General features: G+C 42.4%; 1 protein-coding gene across 1 annotated transcript; it reads right to left on the bottom strand.

Annotated features, from left to right (window-relative positions):
- Window positions 1–709: 709 nt before the first annotated feature.
- Window positions 710–4,550, bottom strand: LOC123729161 (mediator of RNA polymerase II transcription subunit 29). The gene is made up of 4 exons (XM_045703359.1): window positions 4,369–4,550; window positions 2,626–2,684; window positions 2,443–2,527; window positions 710–2,242 (listed from the first exon to the last, which is right to left on the bottom strand). The coding sequence occupies exons 1-4, from the start codon at window positions 4,519–4,521 to the stop codon at window positions 2,015–2,017; spliced, it is 525 nt and encodes a 174-aa protein (XP_045559315.1). The 5' UTR covers window positions 4,522–4,550; the 3' UTR covers window positions 710–2,014.
- Window positions 4,551–13,466: the final 8,916 nt, after the last annotated feature.

Consider the following 13,466-nt stretch of genomic DNA (forward strand, 5'->3'; position numbering starts at 1 on the left):
TGAGGACCGCCACAGGAAAGGAAGACCCAGAGTTACCTCTGGTGCAGAGGATAAATTCATTAGTTAACTGCACCTCAGATTGCAGCCCAAATAAATGCTTCAGAGTTCAAGTAGGAAGGGACTGGGATACAAGTCAGGATCAAGGGAAAGATGAACAGAGCAAAGTAGAGAGATGAAAACCTGCTCCAGAGTGCTCAGGACCTCAGACTGGGGCAAAGGTTCACCTAACAGGACAACAACCCTAAGCACACAGCCAAGACAACGGTGGAGTGGCTTCGGGACAGTCTCTGAATGTCCTTGAGTGGCCCAGTGCCCGGACTTGAACCAATAGAACACCTCTGGAGAGACCTGAAAATAGCTATGCAGCGACGCTCCCATCCAACCTTGATAGGATTTGCAGAAAAGAATGGGAAAAACTCTCCAAATACTGGTGTGCCAAGCTTGTTTCTTCATACCCAAGAAAACTCGAGGCTGTAATCGCTGCCAAATATGCATCAACAAGGGTCTCAATACTTATGTACGTTTTTTTTTTTTAAATAAATGTGTAAACCTGTTTTTGCTTTGTTATTATAGGATATTCTGTGTAATAAATTCTAGAAAAAGGCTGTAACGTAACAAAATGTGGAAAAGTGAATGGTCTGAATACTTTCCAAATGCACTGTGTGTGTGTAAATATATATATTGAAAATGTATGTAAAAGTAAGAGAAATTAAAATGAGTAAAAAGGTTTATTATAATTAAGACAACTACTCTGCCACACAGAGGTTTTGCAGTTTGGTTGAATAGTAGCTGGTTTTGGACAGCTTTGGTACAGAATTCAACACATGACTCAGTCACTTCTCTGGTGGTCATATTAGGTAATGTGACAAAACAAAATAATATTTACACCTTGGGGCATACAAACTTGATTAAAGCTGAACTCCGCAGTAGCGGTAGTCAAAATGATCAGACCTGTTCATTTCTCTCTTGAATTCGGAACGGTGCTATGCCAGAATGTGGACCACCAGAGCCCAGCACGGTATATGACCGAAAAGATCATCAAGGACATCAACCACCCAAGCCACTGCCTGTTCACACCGCTACCATCCAGAAGGCGAGGTCAGTACAGGTGCATCAAAGCTGGGGCCGAGAGACTGAAAAACAGCTTCTATCTCAAGGCCATCAGACTGCTAAACAGCAATCACTAACTCAGAGGCTGCTGCCTACATTGAGACCCAATCACTGGCCACTTTATACAATGTAAATAATGCCACTTTAATAATTTTTACATATCTTACTCATAGCACGTATACTGTTTTTTTATACATCCATTGCACCTTGTCTATGCCGCTCATCCATATACTTCCATGTACATATTCTCATTCACCGCTTTACATTTGTGTGTATTAGGTAGTTGTTGGCAAATTGTTAGATATTACTGCAGTCGGAACTAGAAGCGCAAGCATTTCGCTACACTCACGCTAACCATGTGAATGTGACAAAAGAAATTGCTTGGAAAACATACCTCGCTGTACTCCTAATCATCCCGAAATGATGAATCGAGATGATCGAAATACTGAGTTTTTAATTAAACAGCCCTTTGTCAGCATGCTAGGTTAGCTAATGATATAGCAACCCATTCAATTCAACAACACTTTCGTTGTCTTGTTGAATTCCCAACGGTAACAGTTATTTTTTCATGGAATCCAATGGGCTGCTATAGCATTGGCTAGCCTAGCATGCTGACAAACGGTCCACATTCTGGCAAAGCACCAATCTGAATCAAGACAGAGAAATGAACGGGAATTTGATCATTTTGGTTACAGTAGCGGGAAACGGCGCCACAGATGTCCCAGGAAGTTGTGAATCTCATTACTTGATGCTCGAGGACATTATTTTTGCTACTTTTCTGATTTTGGGGGGCAAGAAAAGTGAAGATGGGCATCTGTTAAACAGTTAAATCAACTTTGTATGTCTTTATCATTACAAAAAAAAATACAAATAACTTTAGGAAAATAATATAAAATGTCTATTTCTACAGGATTCCTGGTGGCTGGCCCTTTCCTGCGATTTTCTTGGAGCACTCCAATAGAGCGTTATGAATGTCTTTGGCGCAGGAGATCTGCGACTTGATCATGCTGAGGTACTGTGAGTAGGACAGGGACTCTGTCTGTACGGTGTCAGGCTTGGTGGCTGTTGGGACCAGGTTAGGAGAGTGCTTGGCACTGTCAATGCTCTGGGATAAGCACTCGTAGGCAAGCCGCTATGGGGGAAAGAAAAGAGGAGTAATAGTGAGAGGATGACCAGGCTGCCAGCTTTATCGATTCATAAACTATATGTTATGGTGAATGATGCTTGGCAGTCTAAAAGCCAAATAGAAATAGGACATTTGTGTAGTAACAAGAGGTGGTGAACAATTTCACTGGAGCATGGAAATACAAGCAGGTTGTGTGTGTGCCTCACTAAGCAGAGTTCCAGCTGATCACATAGGGCATAAAACTCTTCCAGACTCTTGTCAAACCGCTGTACACTGGCATCGCTGCTCTTTCTGAAACACAAAGGAAAGTTGTGCATCTCCAGTTCCAGAAAATACACGCTTATAGGCTGTGTATGTGCCATTGAGAGTTAAGGAAAAAGGGTACTTACATGCCATTGTCAATTGATGTATTATGTCCCAAATTTAAAGAGGCAATCTTCATAACATTCTAGACAGAAAATAATGCTTAGTTATCCTATATTTGGTGTAGCTACATTTTGCAACCCTGTACATAGCTATATACAATATTTTGTTACTATGCATACATATTGCATTAAAAAGCATTATCACCATATTCACTGTCTCTGACCACTATTTGCAGTTCAACTAAAAAAGGTAGGCATTAAAAATATTGCCTAGTCAGAGCATTACTACTGTTCCTGATGGCTGACGGGCGTTTTTATTTAGGTAGTGTAAAGCGTAGCACAGAGAATTTTGGACCAACCTTGTCGATACTTCCTCAATTCCCAACATGGAAGACTACGCATTGCTAGTTGCAGATGGTTCATTTGAACTTAGAAAATGCTCCGTTATTAAATGAAATAAATGTTTTGCTCCATTAGGTAATCCAACAATGTGTACGCTGCCATCTTGTCTACTTCAAATCTTCTTGAGACAGGTGGGTGTTATGCATGTCATGAGTGTGACTCAGAAATCTTGAATGGGTTGAATTAGGCTGATTCCCAAACCCTGCACTTTATGATCCAAATTAGAGCCAAGTGGGGCTCCGGCACCTTTGGTAATGCTAATTTTGTAAAATTGTCCACATTTAATATTTCCTCAGTCAACAACATGAGTAATCAACAGTAGACAACCCCATAGTAGAATAGTTTACCTATTCAAGCTTGTCGTATTCTATGGGAGAAAATAATACTCCTCTGGGCGCTTTCAAATTGCGAGTGGCTCAGGGAGAAAAACATGCATGCCCAGTCATTAGACAGGTGAGCTACTAGCCCTTCTCATGACACCAATTGATGCATTTGGAGTAATTCAATTTCCGTTATGATTAGCTAAGGGGCAATGCAACCGCTGACGGAGTGCCGAAACTCTCTAAACTCAAAACAAAATAATATTTACACCTTGGGGCATACAAACTTGATACACGCGATACAGTTTTGGAAATATTTGGAATTTCACTTTCATATAAGCAAGAAATAATTGTAAAAATACAAAAGAAACTTACTGTATGTAGTTTAGCAAAGTTGCTTTCTGTTTACACCCGGCAATTTTATTTTCAACACCGACTAACAGAGACTACACTTCCTCCTCACGTCACCAGGAGCTTAACTGGGGAGGACGTTTCTTATCGTTTGCCCAGTGTTGTTACATTCTGCCAGGAGCAACCAGGACGCAACTTTGCTAGACTGCCTACAGTAAGTTTACCTTATGTATTTGCAAGATTTTTTTTCTCTCGCTGATGTGAATGTTAACGTTCCAAAGGTTTCCAAACCCGTATCACAAGCAGGATTAGTAACGTTACAACAGAGCGTCAGTGTTGCAGTTCATTGATCCAGCTGTTATATGCCGGATTGATTGAGAACTCTTAACGCTGGGTAAGGCTTGAGTTTAGAGCTAGTCAGCTGGCTACAACCTTGGCTGAGTGCCCCCGAACTAAAGACGCCCCCCACCTCACCTCACCTCCTAATTTAACTACTGGTTGAATGGCACTCACCCGTCTCAATCAATGAGAATATTTGAAATAGACAGATGGCAGCGTACACATTGTTGGATTACTGGAAGGATCGCCAAGTAAAGGTTGGTCGAAAAATTCGCCTTTTCCCCTCTGTGTGGCAGTGAAGAGACCAGACTGACCAGCCATTGTTACCAGCTCATGTAAACAAAACCTGGAGTACCTGGAGGCTCTCTTTTAATTGTGGAATAAGCATTTTGAATCGATGAACGGGGTCGAAATCTTGCTGTTGACTCAACTGCTGTTGTTGAAGTGTAGCAGCTTGCTGCATTCCAACTTGCGGAATCGGTCCTCCGGGTTGTTGCTGTGCGGCCATTTTTGGGTGAACTTCTTCTTCGGGGAAGTTTTGCGCGGGACTACATTCTTTCATGGTTTATTGCCACCACCTACTGGCTGGGGTGAAAAATAAATTGCTTTTTTTGTAGGGTTTTGGGATAAACGCCGAAAATAAGGTCTGTGGTAAACACGGTTTAGGATATGTTATACGTTGTGTTCTATGATATTATCATCAGCTAACTTCACATTGTGAATTTAGAAGAATTTGTGTAATAATGAAACACAAATTGCAAAGGCTTCATAATTCATAAAGGTCATATTATCTCATAGAACAAATCGTATAAGATCTCCTAAACCTGTGTTATTAACCTCAAACCTTATTTTCAGTGTTTATTCCAAAACCATATTCTTTCGCCATTCATTTTGCCCATATGGATGGCTGAACGAACCAGAACTTATTTCTTGGTTGTAGGACTAAATATATTTGCTACAAGTGAAAAACATACCACAGTTTATCCATTGTAGTGACCAGATACTCAAGTAGCTGCTCTAACAATGAAAATAAACGTCTTCAAAAAATGGAAGGCAGTCAGGAGGCAAGAACTGGTGTGAACAACTCAGATATAAAGTTTTTTTTTCTCAAAGTTGCCTGGATGTCCTACTTATGTCAGTACACTCTTAACACCCTAAGCATTATGTGGCAAATAAGTCAAACCATTTTTTGTTAACCAAATACATTAACAGTATGAGTCATAATACCCATAAAACCTAGCGGTCAAACTGGGAAATGGTTCTAATTGTTTTTCCACCATTCATTTTCTCCATATGGGATTTTAGAAACACTTGAAACACAGCACTTATTTTGTGATGGTTTACCCTGGCGTGATGTTTTGATAACTGCAAATCTCTATTGGACAAGGTGACTTATCAATATACTTGCCTGTATTTACCCCCAACAAATGTAATGCTAATATGGCTATCATAAAGAACTACAGATGCCATGATGATCTGGATGAGAATGCTGAATCGAGGCAAAGGTAAGAATCTCTGGATTAACTATCTAATGCTAGGTAAATGTAATAATGAATAAATTGTCTAAATGTACACTACTGTTCAAAAGTTTGGGGTCACTTAGAAATGTCCTTGTTTTTGAAAGAAAAGCGATTTTTGTTGTCTATTAAAATAACATCTAATTGATCAGAAATACAGTGTAGACATTGTTAATGTTGTGAATGACTATGGTAGCTGGAAACGGCAGATCTTTTATGGAATATCTAATATCTAGCGCAAACTGGCTCTAACCAGAATAGAAAGAGGAGTGGGAGGCCCCAGTGCACAACTGAGTAAGAGGACAAGAACATTAGTGTCGAGTTTGAGAAACAGATGCCTCACAAGTCAACTGGCAGCTTCATTAAATAGTACCCGCAAGAAACCAGTCTCAACATCAACCGTGAAGAGGCGACTCCAGGATACTGGCCTTCTGTACACCTATGTAGATATTCCAAATCCAATTGTATTTGTCACATACACATGGTTAGCAGATGTTAATGCGAGTGTAGCAAAATGCTTGTGCTTCTAGTTCCAACAGTGCAGTAATATTGCTGTTCTGGTTAGTGTTTATTGGCTTATTTCACTGTAGAGCCTCTAGCCCTGCTCATTATACCTTATCCAACCTCTCAGTTCCTCCACCCACACATGCTATGACATCTTCTGGTTTCAATGATGTTTCTAGAGACAATATCTCTCTCATAATCACTAAATGCCTAGGTTTACCTCCTCTGTACTCACATCCCACCATACCTTTGTCTGTACATTATACCTTGAAGCTATTTTATCGCCCCCAGAAACCTGCTCCTTTTTCTCTCTATTCTGGACGTCACAGACGACCAATTCTTATAGCTTTTAGCCGTACCCTCATACTTATTCTTCTCTGCTCCTCTGGGGATGTAGAGGTGAATCCAGGCCCTGCAGTGCCTGGCTCCACTCCTACTCCCCAGGCGCTCTCTTTTGATGACTTCTGTAACCGTAATAACCTTGGTTTCATGCATGTTAACATTAGAAGCCTCCTCCCTAAGTTTGTTTTATTCACTGCTTTAGCACACTCTGCCAACCCGGATGTCCTAGCTGTGTCTGAATCTTGGCTGAGGAAGTCCACCAAAAACTCTGAAATCTTCATCCCTAACTACAACGTTTTCAGACAAGATAGAACGACCAAAGGGGGCGGTGTTGCAATCTACTGCAGAGATAGCCTGCAGAGTTCTGTCCTGCTATCCAGGTCTGTACCCAAACAATTTGAACTTCTACTTTTAAAAATCCACCTCTCCAAAAACAAGTCTCTCACCGTTGCCGCCTGCTATAGACCCCCCTCGGCCCCTAGTTGTGCTCTGGACACCATATGTGAACTGATTGCCCCCCATCTATCTTCAGAGCTCGTGCTACTAGGTGACCTAAAATGGGACATGCTTAACACCCCAGCCATCCTACAATCCAAGCTTGATGCCCTCAATCTCACACAAATTATTAATGAACCCACCAGGTACAACCCCAAAGCCGCAAACACTGGCACCCTCATAGATATCATCCTAACCAACGTGCCCTCTAAATACACCTCTGCTGTTTTCAACCAAGATCTCAGCGATCACTGTCTCATTGCCTGCACCCGTAATGGGTCAGCGGTCAAACGACCTCCACTCATCACTGTCAAACGCTCCCTGAAACATTTCAACGAGCAAGCCTTTCTAATCGACCTGGCCCTGGTATCCTGGAAGGATATTGACCTCATCCCGTCAGTAGAGGATGCCTGGTTATTTTTTTTAAATGCCTTCCTCTCGATCTTAAATAAGCATGCCCCTTTCAAGAAATTTAGAACCAGGAACAGATATAGCCCTTGGTTCTCCCCAGACCTGACTGCCCTTAACCAACACAAAAATATCCTGTGGCGTTCTGCATTAGCATCGAACTGCCCCCGCGATATGCAACTTTTTTAGGGAAGTTAGAAACCAATACACACAGGCAGTTAGAAACGCCAAGGCTAGCTTTTTCAAACAGAAATTCGCTCGTGCAACTCCAACTCTAAAAAGTTTTGGGACATTGTAAAGTCCATGGAGAATAAGAACACCTCCTCCCAACTGCCCACTGCACTGAGGATAGGAAACTCTGTCACCACCGATAAGCCCACTATAATTGAGAATTTCAACAAGCATTTTTCTACGGCTGGCCATGCTTTCCACCTAACTACCCCTACTGCATTCAACAGCACTGCACCCCCACAGCTACTCGCCCAAGCCTCCCCCATTTCTCCTTCTCCCAAATCCATTCAGCTGATGTTCTGAAAGAGCTGCAAAATCTGGACACCTACAAATCAGCTGGGCTTGACAATCTGGACCCTTTCTTTCTAAAATTATCTGCCGAAATTATTGCAACCCCTATTACTAGCCTGTTCAACCTCTCTTTCGTGTCGTCTGAGATTCCCATAGATTGGAAAGCAGCTGCTGTCATCCCCCCTCTTCAAAGGAGGTGACACTCTTGACCCAAATTGCTACAGACCTATATCCATCCTACCCTGCCTTTCTAAGGTCTTCGAAAGCCAAGTTAACAAACAGATTACCAACCATTTCGAATCCCACCGCACCCTCTCCGCTATGCAATCTGGTTTCAGAGCTGGTCATGGGTGCACCTCAGCCACGCTCAAGGTCCTAAACGACATCGTAACCGCCATCGATAAGAAACAATACTGTGCTGCCGTATTCATTGACCTGGCCAAAGCTTTTGACTCTGTTAATCACCACATCCTCATCGGCAGACTCAGTAGCCTTGGTTTCTCAAACGATTGCGTCGCCTGGTTCACCAACTACTTCTCTGACAGAGTTCAGTGTGTCAAATCGGAGGGCCTACTGTCTGGACCTCTGGCAGTCTCTATGGGGGTACCACAGGGTTCAATTCTTGGGCCAACTCTTTTCTCTGTATACATAAATGATGTCGCTCTTGCTGCTGGTGAATCTCTGATCCACCTCTACGCAGACGACACCATTCTGTACACTTCTGGCCCTTCTTTGGACACTGTGTTAACAACCCTCCAGACGAGCTTCAATGCCATTCAACTCTCCTTCCGTGGTCTCCAACTGCTCCTAAACACAAGTAAAACTAAATGCATGCTCTTCAACCGATCGCTGCCTGCACCTGCCCGCCTGTCCAGCATCACTTCTCTGGACGGTTCTAACTTAGAATTTGTGGACAACTACAAATACCTAGGTGTCTGGTTAGACTGTAAACTCTCCTTCCAGACTCACATCAATCATCTCCAATCCAAAGTGAAATCTCGAATTGGCTTCCTATTTCGCAACAAAGCATCCTTCACTCATGCTGCCAAACATACCCTCGTAAAACTGACCATCCTACCAATCCTCGACTTCGGCGATGTCATTTACAAAATAGCTTCCAATACCCTACTCAACAAGCTGGATGCAGTCTATCACAGTGCCATCCGTTTTGTCACCAAAGCCCCATATACTACCCACCACTGCGACCTGTACGCTCTCGTTGGCTGGCCTTCGCTTCATAATCGTCGCCAAACACATTGGCTCCAGGTCATCTACAAGACCCTGCTAGGTAAAGTCCCCCCTTATCTCCGCTCACTGGTCACCATAGCAGCACCCACCTGTAGCACGCGCTCCAGCAGGTATATCTCTCTGGTCACCCCTAAAGCCAACTCCTCCTTTGGTCGTCTCTCCTTCCAGTTCTCTGCTGCCAATGACTGGAACGAACTACAAAAATCTCTGAAACTGGAAACACTTATCTCCCTCACTAGCTTTAAGCACCAGTTGTCAGAGCAGCTCACAGATCACTGCACCTGTACATAGCCCATCTATAATTTAGCCCAAACTACTACCTCTTCCCCTACTGTATCTATTTATTTTATTTATTTTGCTCCTTTGCACCATATTATTTATATTTTATCTCTGAACTTTCTTCAAACTACAAATCTACCATTCCAGTGTTTTTCTTGCTATACTTTATTTACTTTGCCACCATGGCATTTTTTTGCCTTTACCTCCGTTATCTCACATCATTTGCTCACATTGTATATAATCTTATTTTTATTTTTTTTCTACTGCATCATTGATTGTATGTTGTTTTACTCCATGTGTAACTCTGTGTTTTTGTATGTTGTCGAACTGCTTTGCTTTATCTTGGCCAGGTCGCAATTGTAAATGAGAACTTGTTCTCAACTTGCCTACCTGGTTAAATAAAGGTGAAATAAAATAAATAAAAAATATCTAACAAGTAATCTAACAATTCCCCAACAACTACCTAATACATTCAAATCTAAAGGGGTGAATGAGAATATGTACATGTAAGTATATGGATGAGCAGCATAGGCAAGGTGCAATAGATGGTATAAAATACAGTATATACATGTGATATGAGTAATGTAAGATATGTAAACATTATTAAAGTGCCATTATTTAGAGTGCATTGTATAAAGTGACCCATTTATTAAAGTGGCCAGTGATTGAGTCTCAATGTAGGCAGCAGCCTCTTTGAGTTAGTGATTGCTGTTTAGCAGTCTGATGGCCTTGAGATAGAAGCTGTTTTTCAGTCTCTCGGTCCCAGCTTTGATGCACCTGTACTGACCTCGCCTTCTGGATGGTAGCGGTGTGAACAGGCAGTCCTTGATGATCTTTTTGTGCCTTCCTGTGACATCGGGTGCTGTAGGTGTCATGGAGGGCAGGTAGTTTGCCCCTGGTTATGCGTTGTGACGACCGCTCCACCCTGTGGAGAGCGTTACGGTTGTGGGCAGAGCAGTTGCTGTACCAGGCTGTGATACAGCCCGACAGGATGCTCTCGATTGTGCATCTTTAAAAGTTTGTCAGGGTTTTGGGTGACAAGCCAACATTTTTTCAGCCTCCTGAGGTTGAAGAGGCGCTGTTGCGCCGCCTTCACCACACTGTGTGAGTGGACCATTTCAGTTTGTCTGTGATGTGTATGCCGAGGAACTTAAAACTTTCCACCCTCTCCACTGCTGTCCCTTCAATGTGGATAGGGGGGTGCTCCCTCTGATATTTCCTGAAGTCCACGATCATCTCCTTTTGTTTTGTTTTGTTGAGTGAGAGGTTGTTTTCCTGACACCACACTCCAAGTGCCCTCACCTCCTCCCTGAAGGCGGTCTCATTGTTGTTGGTAATCAAGCCCACTACTTTTGTGTTGTCTACAAACTTGATGATTGAGTTGGAGGTGTGCATGGTCAAGCAGTCGTGGGTGAACAGGGAGTACAGGAGCTGAGCACGCACCCTTGTGGGGCCCCAGTGTTGAGGGTCAGCGAAGTGGAGATGTTGTTTCCTACCTTCACCACCTGGGGGCAGCCCATCAAAGTTCAGGACCCAATTGCACAGGGCAGGGTTGAGACCCAGGGCCTCCAGCTTGATGATGAGCTTGGAGGGTACTATGGTGTTGAAGGCTGAGCTGTAGTCAATGAACAGCATTCTTACATAGGTATTCCTTTTGTCAGATGGGATAGGGCAGTGTTTAGTGTGATGGCAATTGCGTCGTCTGTGGACCTATTGGGGCGGTATGCAAACTGAAGTGGGTCTAGGGTGGCTGGTAAGGTGGAGGTGACATGATCCTTGACTAGTCTCTCAAAGCACTTCATGATGACAGGAGTGAGTGCTACGGTGCGGTAGTAATTTAGTTCAGTTATCTTTGCCTTCTTGGGTACAGGAACAATGGTAGCCATTTCGCTTGATGATTGCCTTGCGGAGGGAATAGCTACACTGTTTATATTCAGACATATTCCCAGACCTCTTTCCATTGTTAATTGTGGTGGTTCGCTTTTCAGTTTTGCGCGAATGCCGCTATCCATCCATGGTTTCTGGTTAGGGTAGGTTTTAATAGTCCCAGTGGGTACAACATCTCCAATGCACTTCTTTATGAACGCACTCACAGAGTCAGCGTATAGGTCGATGTTGTTCTCTGAGGCTGACCGGAACATATTCCAGTCCGCGTGATCAAAACAAGCGTGGCCAGCGTTGAATGGTTCTCGTCACTGGTACATCCTGATTGAGTTTCTGCCTATAAGATGGAAGGAGCGAGATGGTGTCGTGGTCGGATTTGCCGAAGGGAGGACTTTGTATGCATTGCGGAAGTTAGAGTAGCAGTGGTCGAGGGTGTTGAGCATGGGCGTAGCGCAATCAATATGCTGGAAGAATTTAGGTAGACTTGTTCTCAAATTTGCTTTGTTAAAATCCCCAGCTACAATAAATGCATACTCAGGGTGTATGGTTTCCAGTTTGCATATAGTCCAGTGAAGATCCTTGATGGCAGTCTTGGTGTCTGCTTGAGGGGGAATGTACACAGCTGTGACTATAACTGATGAGAATTCTCTTGGTAGGTAAAATGGCCGGTTCTTGATTGTAAGGAATTCTAGATCGGGTGGGCAGAAGGACTTGAGTTCCTGTATGTTGTTATGATTACACCATGAGTTGTTAATCATAAAGCATACACCCCACCCTTCCTTTTCCCAGAAAGGTGTTTATCTCTGTCGGCGCGATGCATGGAGAAGCCTGTTTGCTGAAACGATTCCGACAATATATCCCGAGAGAGCCATATTATATAAAGAAAATCAGCTGTTTCCAGCTACAATAGTAATTTACAACATTAACAATGCCTACACTGTATTTCTGATCAATTTTATGTTATTTTAATGGACAAAAAAATTGCTTTTCTTTAAAAAAAACAAGGACATTTCTAAGTGACCCCAAACTTTTTGAACGATAGTGTATTTAAATTTCCAATTCTGTGAACTGTTTTGGGCAAGTTATAAATTGACACAATACCTGTTAGTAAAGGTGTCAGCTAGAGATGACGTGCAGGAGCTTGCAGTCTCGCATGATGTCTACTTTGATGCTAATTTGCATTTTCGAATCTGAGTAAATAGAGCTGAATATATTGATAAGACACCGTGTCTGAAAGAGATTTACATGGTTATCAAAACATCATGCCATGCTTAAATCAAATCAAATTTTATTTGTCACATACACATGGTTAGCAGATGTTAATGCGAGTGTAGCGAAATGCTTGTGCTTCTAGTTCTGACCATGCAGTAATATCTAACAAGTAATCTAACCTAACAATTTTACAACAACTACTTTATACATACAAGTGTAAAGGAATGAATAAGAATATGTACATACAAATATATGAATGAGTGATGGCCGAACGTCATAGGCAAGATATCCAATAGTTGCTCCCGACTGTATGTAATAAAACCTAAGATTTCCTGGGGTAACAATGTAAGAAATAACACATAAAAAAAAGAAAATACTGCATAGTTTCCTAGGAACGCGAAGCGAGGCGGCCATCTCTGTCGGCGCCGGAAGTAGCCTACATGAAACACAGTTCTTATTTTAATTGTTTCTAAAATCCCCTATAGGAAAAATGAATGGTGGAAAAAAAGATTGGAACCGTTTCCCTGTTTGGCCGCTAGGTGTTATGGGTATTATGACACTCCCACCGTAGGGATCTATTAAACGCTCTCTCATTGACCTACATACAAAAACTCCTGGCTAGGTATGCGGAAAAAACGCCACCTGCTGGAGAATATAGATTTCGGGCCCAATCATCGCCTTTGCTTCGCCTCTTCCGATCTGAATATGCTCATAATACGAAAACTAAGAAACTCAACAAAATGCTCAGTCTTGTTCAAATTACTTCTCAGATCCAGGCACAGGTTCTGGGGCCTTTTTGGTGAACTTGCAAATCCAGCGAGAACATCAACTATCGGTATCATACTCTCGCGCATTCCAAGCCACAGTCAAAATGGTCTATATCGTAAAAATTTATGAAAATAAAGTGCTTTTTTGGGCTTAATTTAAGTTTAGGGTCAGACATAAGGTTAGCAGTGTGGTTAGGTTTAACATCTGATTTTAAGAAGAGGAATGGTAGAAACTTGCTTAGTAAAATAAAAAAGAAATAGGCGGGGTTTATGAA

The sequence above is a fragment of the Salmo salar genome, chromosome ssa20 (genome assembly GCF_905237065.1).
Source record: "Salmo salar chromosome ssa20, Ssal_v3.1, whole genome shotgun sequence".
Taxonomy (NCBI): Eukaryota; Metazoa; Chordata; class Actinopteri; order Salmoniformes; family Salmonidae; genus Salmo; species Salmo salar.